This window comes from Thamnophis elegans, chromosome 2, assembly GCF_009769535.1.
Source record: "Thamnophis elegans isolate rThaEle1 chromosome 2, rThaEle1.pri, whole genome shotgun sequence".
Lineage (NCBI taxonomy): Eukaryota > Metazoa > Chordata > Lepidosauria > Squamata > Colubridae > Thamnophis > Thamnophis elegans.
In genome coordinates, this window is record NC_045542.1 from 116520939 (window position 1) to 116531278 (window position 10340).

General features: G+C 40.7%; 1 protein-coding gene across 1 annotated transcript; it reads left to right on the forward strand.

Annotated features, from left to right (window-relative positions):
- Positions 1–7232: 7232 nt before the first annotated feature.
- DNAJB8 (DnaJ heat shock protein family (Hsp40) member B8) lies at positions 7233–8021 on the forward strand. Its single transcript, XM_032211906.1, has one exon. The coding sequence runs from the start codon at positions 7233–7235 to the stop codon at positions 7911–7913; it is 681 nt and encodes a 226-aa protein (XP_032067797.1). The 3' UTR covers positions 7914–8021.
- The last annotated feature ends 2319 nt before the right edge of the window (positions 8022–10340 follow it).

Sequence of the window (10340 nt, forward strand, 5' to 3'; positions counted from 1 at the left end):
CTTTTCATGATAGAATAGCTGTATGCCAAGTGAAGGAGGGGTGGGAAGCACTTCAGCTTGATAGTGAAGAAACAAAAAGGCTGCCACAAAACAAAAATCTATTTGTTGCTGAAAATATCAAGGTTTTCTAATCAGAATGATGTATAAAAAGCAGATGTAAGTGGAAACTTTCTTTGTAGACCTGTATGAAATTTGATTTCAAAAGGTCCTTCCCATTTTTTTTTCACATAATATCTATGGTTGGTTAATTAGTCAAGTTTCCTTCACTTAATTTACCATATTTTGCAGAGTATAAGACGCACCTTTTTTCCTAAAAAAAAAAAATCTGGGTGTGTCATACATTGAATACAGCATTTTTTGCCTCCCAAAGCCCTGCCCCTTCACCAAAATGGCCGTGCATACATTTATGGAGGCTTTTAGACAGCTCCTGGGGGCTGGGGAGGGCAGAAATGAGTAAAAACGTGCCGTTTTTGCCCCCCTAGCCCCGAGCAGCACTCTACAGGCCTCCATAAGGCCATGTATGCAATTTTTTGATGAAAAATAGGCTGTTTTTCCTTGTTTTTGACCCTCTGCCTCCTAGGAGCACTTTACAAGCCCCCCAAGGCTATTCATGCCTTGTTTTGGAAAAAAACAGGGCTGTTTTCATGAAAAACGGGCTGTTTTTGGGAGGTTTGCAGAGGGCAAAAACTTTTTTTTCCTTTTGGAAAGCTCATTAACCGATTGAATGAGAATTACATTGATCAAGTGCTGTGCCAGCAGAAACAAAGTCTTAGGTGCTGCAGATTGTCAGCAATTTCCTTCTCCAGCACATGGATAAATACACCTGAAAACATCTATCTACCTATCTACTCTCTCTCTCTCTCCCTACCTATCTACTGTATTTCTGTCTCTCTATTTCTCTCTCTCTATCACTCTACCTACCAACATACCTACTCTCTCTCTCTCCCTATCTACTGTATTTCTCTCTCTCTCTTTCTATTTCTATCTCTCTATCCCTCTACCTACCTACCTACCTACCTACCTACCTACACTCTCTCTCCCTACCTACCTACTGTATTTATCTTTCTATCTATCTCTATTTCTCTCTCTCTCTATATATATATATCCCTTTATCTACCTACCTACTTACCTAACTACTCTATCTCCATACCTATCTACTGTATTTCTCTCTCTTTCTCTCCCTCTCTATCCCTCTACCTACCTACTTACTTTTTTAAAATTTGCCATACTCCGGTGCGTCTTATACTCCAAAAATATGGCAGGTGAAAAAATAATTAGGCTGAGAGTCAAAAAAAACCCAAACCTTTGCTGACTTTCTATAGATCACCTGCAATTCTAACAGATGGATTGGTAAGCCCTAGTTTTACTTGATCTAATTAATATGATTTTACAAGCAGTTCCAAAGCTCATGTTTGCCTCCTGTTTGGTCTGGTGTTACCTTTCAGGATTACATGCTCAGACAGCCATGAGAGAGTACTGATTAAGATGTCGGATTCTCATGTTTAAGTTCAGATTCAACCAAGGTGTTTACTGGATGGGTTTGGGCCAGTCATTGTGTCTCAGGCCAATCTACTGTATAAGGTTGTTACTGTTAAGATAAAATTAGAAATATTGATAGAAAATTGTAGGCTAAAAATACAACATAAAAAACCTAACCTCCCAATAAATATTGTACATATTATCAGCAGTAGAAGATAAACAAACAGCAAACCTGAGATCGAGCAAAACCAAACAATGAATTTACAAAATCAGGCAGGAATTCCTGTGCCACAACCTCTTGAGAAGGGACCATTGGGGAGGCATATGGTAAGGGGAGGGGGAATCTGATGACAGTTTGACTGGCAGAATGAAGTGTGACCCTTGTTTGTTTGGATAGGCAAAGTACTTAGAGCAGATGTCTTAAGCTCATGTTGTTTTAGATAAAAGAATCCAGGCCTTGTTGTGGGATTAATAGACCAATCATGAACACATCTGTCTGTTCCTTCTTCTCAGTTTAAAGGACTAGCATCATCACCATCTTTCTAATACTTCACTTTAACATACACACACACACACACACACACACACACACACACACACACACACACACACACACACAAATTCAGAAGAATTTCACAACCTGGAAAGATATTCTCAGGTCAGAGTAAAATAGTTTATCAAACAAAATGCAGTAGCAGCAGTTCTTCTCCATAAACTCTAGATTAATGTAGTCTATAACTTAGTCTCCTTTTTAAAAAAAAGTATACTGATTATTCTTCCAATTAACAAAGCCAAAAGAACAGGAAATCATCATGCAGAATAGAGTAAGCCATAATTCAATTATGTTGCCTCTTTTTACTCCACAGCTGTGTGGAGGTAGGGATGGGTGGGCGGGCAAGGAAGAGGCCTGGCTTGCAGCTGACAAATCAGGGACCAGGAAGAGTCAACAAGTTTCCATGCAGGAGTCTTCCTCCTGCCAGAGTACCCTCAGCTTCAGAAATAGCATCTTTTTGCTTTCCTTCTATGAAAAATGGTGACTAGTCTCTTGACAGTGCTATTTCTGCCAGAGAAATAGGACTGAGAGGATGTTTAACTCCATGAGTATGATGGCTCTAGCTTCTGGGCATCTTTAAGGAAAACCACAAGACAGATTTATTTAAAGACCTGGCAGAACAGGTAATTTTTCTTTCAAATATACATGCATATCCACCTTCTTAAAGATAAGAGATTTACCTTAGGACTGGTAATAACGTGTGTCAATGTGAATGCAACCTTTATGGGAGGGAGCTAGATGTGAAAAACTGTTCCTATCTCCCCATGGTCTCACAGTATTGTAAAACAGCATTAATTAAACTGTTCAAAACACACCCATTCACCTACACAATTACATATACAATATGCCTAAGATTGCTTCTTTAAAACAAGAAACAGTTTTCAAAACATGTTTTATTTTCCCTTATATTTCACTTAATACATCATTCAAACATCTTGATGGGATATTTAAGCTTGCATATGATAGCATATTTCATCAGTTTCTGGAGTGAAATTTCTTTCGATCATCTTAGTACAATAGCCAATGCAACATTCAACCTATGTGATCATTGGTCTTGATTGTAACATATGCTAAAAATCCATTTTCATCAGTGGTGGATTGCTTATCCCGTTCCAATTGGTTCGGTTGGAACGGGGCCGGCGGCGTCCTTGTGCACGCGCACAGTTCACACATGCGTCGTAGCGCCTGCGTGATGCTCCAGCTGCTCACGGAGAATTGTGCAGGTGCTGTATGTGCCATGCACCTGCGTGGAAGCGCAGAAGCCTTCAAAGACCGGTAAGGAGCGCGGATGGGCGGGTGGGCCCTTTGGCATTCCCGGAAGTTACTTACTTCCAGGTTCATTGACCAACCGGTTCGCGGGGACCGCTGTGAACCGGTTGAAACCCACCCCTGATTTTCATGGAGAACACTTTAAAGACAGTACACTTTTCAATGATCTTTCAGTCAAAAATTCATGCTATGAGCTTTCATCCAAAAGTCTTCTAATGATCCCTCTCCTTAAGCCCCAGCTGTTTAGAAACAACGTTTAAAGAAAGACTTGCCAATATCTTGTCTTCCTTTATGCAAGTGATTCTTGCTTGAAACTGGACAGAATTGAAATCTTCTTTTGGATCAGCATATTGGACATCTGTAAATTGTATGAAAAATGCGAACATTCCACAGAATGTAGTTGTAAAAGTTCAGTTGGAAGCCATTTAGAGAACTTTATATGATTTATACAATCAATACTAAGAGCCAGATCTTTTCAGTCTAAAATACATACATACTGTAGAAACAAACATCTTGGATAAGAATTCATATTATTTAAGCCATTGGGAATAATCATACATATCCATTATTCAAAGGGACCACCTAGTCATCAATTGTGTATATAAAGAGGTGTATGTTTTGATGTTGCATTTTGGAGTTAAAATGTGGAAGTGGGCAGTGGTGAAATTCACAAAATTTTACTACCAGTTCTGTGAGCGTGGCTTGGTGGGCGTGGTAGGGGAAGGATATTGCAAAATCTCCATTCCCATCCCACTCTGAGGCCAGCCAGAGTTGGTAATTGCCGGTTCTCTGAACTACTCAAAATTTCTGCTACCGGTTCTCCAGAACCTGTCAGAACCTGCTGGATTTCACCCCTGGAAGTGGGCTATATTTATTGGTTTATGAACCTCAATGTATTTTATTTTATTTCATTTTTGAAAACTCCAGCAACAAAACATGTAGTCACTGGAGGTAGCTATAATATAAAATAATGAAAAAGTCTCTGGAGACATTCAAGGTATTCTTTTTCATGATGAAGGAGACTACCACAATTAAGGCAATGGCAGCAGTAGGGTGAACACCACAGGAACTTTGTCTGTCTGACATTCTAGAAGAACAAGCTAAGGAAGGGGAGAGATGGAGGTGGACTGAAAGCTCCAAGGAAAATAATCACCATTAAGGTTAGTCTGTCTCACAATTGTTTCTTATTAAAAAAAGAGACTGCAGTTTATCTGTGCAGGATATGCTCTTCAGATGAGGGAATTAGCAGAACGACTGCCTCCATATCATCTAATTAGCAAAAATGTTGATAAGCAGATACAATCACATATGATTAGGATCCTTTTTAAAAGCCACTCCATTAATTAAATAGACAGAGAGGCTGCCTCCAACCCTCACGTGCTACTGATTAGAATACAAATATTTACACTAATCTCACCTCCATCAGTCAGGGGACACTTTTGAGTATTTTCAGTGACATCTGATTACTATTGATTTTCATCTCCAATGTCAGGCTATTTTGTTAGTATCTGAAAGTGCTGCCTTCACTTTCGGATGCTTTAAATCATGTTAAGGGTTTATCTTAATGACGCTGCTGATAACCACTGCTCAGGTCACTCGTACTTTCTCTTCAAAGAACACAGCCTGGGCTGGTTTTTATTGTTTGTACTTGAGATTTAAGATACGAAAAACATTTCTCATTTCAAAGCCTCAGTTTCTAGGGACTGAGCTTCCCAGCTAGTTTCCCTCTGGGTAGTTATTTCATGTGGAGGGCACTCTGGTGCCATCCTTGAATTCTTCTCATGTTCCTTGTTCCTCTCCAGTTTGCTTACTCACCCCAGTTCACAATCTCTGTCTTTTCCTCTCCTCCTCCCTTTAGTTATACAAGTCAAACTTAAAGCAATGAAACTACTGAGAATCCATGACGACTGCTGTAGACTCTTAGAGGTGAGCATTGATCAGTTCCCTGGGAAGAAATACACACCATTCCAGATCCAGCTAGCTATGTCCCAAAAAGGAAGTTTACATGTAAGAAACTTTGTAGTGAATCAAAACATCAGGGTGGGGTTTGGAGTGAGGTTAGGGCTGGGGTACTATCAAAGAGGCATATTCGGCATGCTTGAACATGTTTCTGATGCAATGTATCTGACGCAAGAGTGGGTTGCTGCCGGCATTACTGCCGGTTAGGTGCCTCAAAAATTTTGCGCTCATTTGCTTTGTTCGCACACATACCAGACAGGTTCCACCACAAAACCGCGGTAGACTAAAGCGCGCTCGACGAAAGCGCGTACCTGATGTCATCACAGTGCGACAAAAACATCACGCTGTGAGCGGTAAAGTTAAAATTAACACGAAAACCTTACCCTAATCCCCCCAAACCTAACCCTAAACCTAACCCTAAACCTAACCCTAAACCTAACCCTAAACCTAACCCTAAACCTAACCCTAAACCTAACCCTAAACCTAATGCTAACCCTTAACCTAACCCTAACCCCTTACCCTAACACTTAACGTAACCCTAACCCTAACCCTAACCCTAACCCTTAACCTAACCCTAACCCTAACCCTAACCCTAACCCTAACCCTAACCCTAACCCTAACCCTAACCCTAACCCTAACCCTTACCTTTACGTGAATCGGCTTGCTTTAAAAGCGCTTTTTAAAGCGCCCTTTTTTCTCCGCGGTCATATTTGTCGCGCTGCTGATGATGTCAGGTACGCGCTTTAATCGGGCGCGCTTTAGTGGACTGCAGTTTTGTCATGCCACAGCCAGACTTGCGCTCTGCACGCGTGCACATTTGAAAATAAAAAGATCTGTGCATGCACAAAACCTTAAAAAATAATTTAAAAAATTTTGCACTGAAAATTATTCTGTGCATGCGCAGAACCGAAAAAGAAGAGGCCACCCCATAGGAAAACCAGTTCAGGGTCATGGCATGCCTGGGTTGCCGGCCTGTTCCAGCAACCCGGGCCACCGAATTGCTACCGGTTCGGCCGAACCAGTCTGAACCAGTAGGAACCCACCTCTGATCTGATGGGGCTATGCTGCACTATCTATGTGCCATTTTCTGTCCATCAATATCAATGGTAAAAGTCAGACCCACACTAGTCATCAAGCAGGAGGAATCCAGGGATCGGTGAGCTTTTTTTAAATAGAAGTTGAATGGGGGGGGGACTTGAGAATGGAATGTGGGTAGGGTTAAATTTATATTGTTGGGTTTTTAAAAATATTTTTGAGGTGGTCATTTCATTCTTTGAAATGTACTGTACCTAGAAAGGGTTTTAAGTCATGACACTTTTGTTTTCCACTTGAACTGGATGAAAATGTATTCTGCTGAGTTCAGAGTTCAGTGATATGACCCTAGGAGACTCAAGGGAATGAAAAATACAGGCACCCAGTGAACCTGAGTATAACATACACACTTCCCCACTCTTTTGGCTTATGGAATAACTGCCCAATCAATAATATAAGACCACCTGAACAGGTGTGTTTTAGAAGACATTGATCCTAAATTGAAGAACACCGACTACAAACTTGCAAAAAAACCACTTACATACAGAGCCTTTCTATAAAAAGTTTCCAATCTAAGACTCTGGCATGAGTTGCATCATAGATGTGAAATGTGATCTATCAAGAGAGCCAATTTGCATAGCAGACCCAAACAATAGGACTGATGCCTGTCTCAAAAGAATTAAAAGCCTCTGCCCATTGATTGGCTGAGATGCTTCTGATGTCACAATACTGCTCAGCAGCAAATGTCTTGAAATCAAACAATATGAGCAAGCAGCCTTTCTCTTTCCCTTTGGCGCCAAAACCATTACCATTGGGCTGTGAGGAAAAAAGTGCCACAACCGAAACTACTGGATCCACTGGATCCAAACTGTACAGGACCTTGTGTCCCCTGGGAAAACCAGCCAAGTAGTCTCCAAATCCAGCTACCTTTTTCTTTGGGATGGTTAATTATTACGAAGTCCTAGGTCTGAACCAAAATGCCTCGCAAGAAGACATTAAACGGGCCTACCGTAAACTTGCATTAAAGTGGCACCCCGACAAGAATCCTTATAACAAGGAGGATGCAGAAAAGAAATTCAAAGCTGTAGCTGAGGCCTATGAAGTTCTGTCAGATCCCCAGAAACGTTCTCTCTATGACCGACCTGTCAAAGAGCCAAGGTTCAGAGGGAGAGGAGCCTCGGGCACTTTTCCTCACAGCCCCTTTGATTTTGACTTTGTCTTCCGCAGCCCTGAGGAGATCTTCCGAGAGTTTTTTGGAGGAATGGACATCTTTGCACATGACTCCTGGGACAACGAGTTTGATGATGATAATCGTGGAGAGGAAAACCGGACTGGGTTGCAAAGTCCTTTTGGCCTCTTTTCTGGACTAGGTGCCTTTTCCAATTTTGCATTTAATTCCCTGGGGCCCGGTGTGCACACTATGTTCTCCTGCAGGTCCTTTGGTGACGATAGCAGTGGAGCACAGAATTTCAGATCTGTAGCGACTTCTACAGAAGTCGTCAATGGACGGAGAATCACCACTCGAAAAATTGTCGAGAACGGGCAAGAAAGAGTTGAAATTGAGGAGGATGGTCAACTGAAGTCCATAAGAGTAAATGGAAGAGAACAGTTGAAATGCTAATAATTCTCCACATGTCTGTCCAAAAAGCAATAGTCAGCTGCTTGTACAATCTTAAAAGGACTCTTGTTCCGTAAAAGTGGAAACCAACTAATAAACTCGTTCACTGAGTTCAAGACCTATGTGGTAATGACTTCTGAATTACTTGGAATAACTCTGGTGGTCAGGATGTGATTTATTTTGATGATTCCCCCCAAATGTACTGAAATAATCTCAGTATAGGGTCTATGATTTTACTGTTTAGGATATTATACTCTAAAGCAGCGGTTCTCAACCTGTGGGTTGGGACCTCTTTGGGGGTCGAATGACCCTTTCACAGGGGTCGCCTAAGACCATCGGAAAACACATATTTTTGATGGTCTTAGGAACTGAGACACCAATTTTATGGTTGGGGGTTACCACAACATGAAGAACTGTATTAAAGGGTCACAGCATTGGGAAGATTGAGAACCACTGCTCTAAAGTCAATTGCTGGGGGTGAGTATCTAATTTGGAGAGGTGTTTAATTAGAATATTTTTGAATAAAGGTTTTGAGGGCAAAGTCAACAGTGTATACACAGCAGTGCGGCTCTGAATACATTAAAAATATGTAGTTTGAAAGACAGTCATGAAAGTGATAGAAATTATTCTGGATAAAAATGAATTCTCATGGTTTTGCAAGCATGCAGAAATAAAGTTAATAATATCAAAGATCAAACTACCGGTAACTTCTTTATGGAGCTTTAAGTCTGCTTTTGGATTAGAACATAGAAATGATATTATATATTTCTGAATATAATGAAAACACACAAATGCATGCATACTCTCTTCAAAACTCTTTACCTGCTTTCAAGACCAAGTATATATTATTTTTAAAAACTGGAAAAGAACTGTTTGATACAAAATTTATGTATGTCAAATGAATTATTAGGGATGTATAATAAAAATAGCAAAAAGTAAATTGGAATGGTCGGTAGAAGCAACTAGGATGCCCTTTGATAAGAAACAATGAAGATTTGCTCATTAAATCTTGAAACATGGACTGAGAACAGTTCAAGACATAAAATGAAACAACAATAATTTAAATTATGCTTAGGTAACTCTCTCCCAAAGATGTATATTTATTTAATATTTTTCTGATTATATGATTATATCCTTTGCTGGGCGAACATATTGAATTGCTAATATCAGTGAGTATATTACGTTGATGGAAACATGAATCTTTAAGCCTTAGCCTACTACATTTACTGAACAATGTATCTTACAGTATTGGTTTGTTGCACTGTCTATATTAAATTAGCATTCTCTTAGCAAAACCATAGTGCTATTAAAAATGTAAAAGCATTGTTTCTTATAATTCACAGCCTTTATTGTTAGATTTATGTCCTGCTTTGTTATTCAAGCAGGGACGTGCAGTCAGGGGAGGCAGGGGAGGCAGGGCCTCATCATTGTCATCATGAAAAGAAAAACAAATGTAAAAGGAAAAAGACTTGCTGACAGAGTCACAGTGGATGACTCTGCTTAGTGCTTAACTGCAGGAGGCAAGAGAACCACATGCCTCCTTTATCTTTATGATCACTTGAGCAGAGTTAAGCAAGGGTTAAAAGGCGAAAAATTCCTTATGCAAAGGAGGCATGTGGTTCTCTCGCCTCCTGTAGAGGGCATTTTAAGAGGCTTTTTAGAGTTCTCTGGGAGCAACTAGCTCAGTCTGACCTCAGAGCTCTTGCTTTTCTCCTTTTATATATTTTTTTTCTTTTCATGATGGCAGGCAAGAGCAGAGTTTAAATCCTCTCTGAAACAGCTGGAAAAGGTGCGTGTGTGGGGAGGGGGGAGGAATTCAAAAAGTTTGATTGCATGCAGAGCCACGTTGCCTTTTCAAACACACACAAACACACACACACACACACACAGAGCTGGATAAAAGTATATAAGCCCAGCTTCACTGATTACAAGTTTGAAAAGGCAACATGGCTCCACCTGCGTGGGGTATGGCAGAGGAGCTGCTTTCAAACCATTGGGAAATATATCCAATCCAACTTCTGTGTTTGTGTTTGTTTGAGAGTGAGTGAGTGAGAGAGGGATCCAACTTCTCTGTGTGCGTGTGTCTGTTTGAGAGAGAGGGGAGGGAGGGAGAGAGGGAGGAAGGAGTGGGAGGGGGAAGAAAAAGAATGAAGGAAAACTTATTTTGCAGGGGGGAAAATGTTGTCGTTTAAATCAGAACTGAGCATGCCTAGCTGTGGAATTCTGGGAGTTGAAGTCCACAAGTCTAAAAAAATTGCTGCCTCACCAGCCATAAATCTCACCGCACATCACTGTATTCAAGATCTCCTTCCATCTATTTTTCCCATAACTTAACCCCATGAGATAGGTTGGAGCAGTGGTGAGATTCAAAAATGTTCACTACTGGTTCTGTGGTGGGCATGGTGTGGCTTGGTGGACGTGGCATGGTGG

Coding starts and splice junctions, on each gene's coding strand:
- DNAJB8 (XM_032211906.1), top strand. CDS start 7,233: ATGGTTAATTATTACGAAGTCCTAGGTCTGAACCAAAATGCCTCGCAA.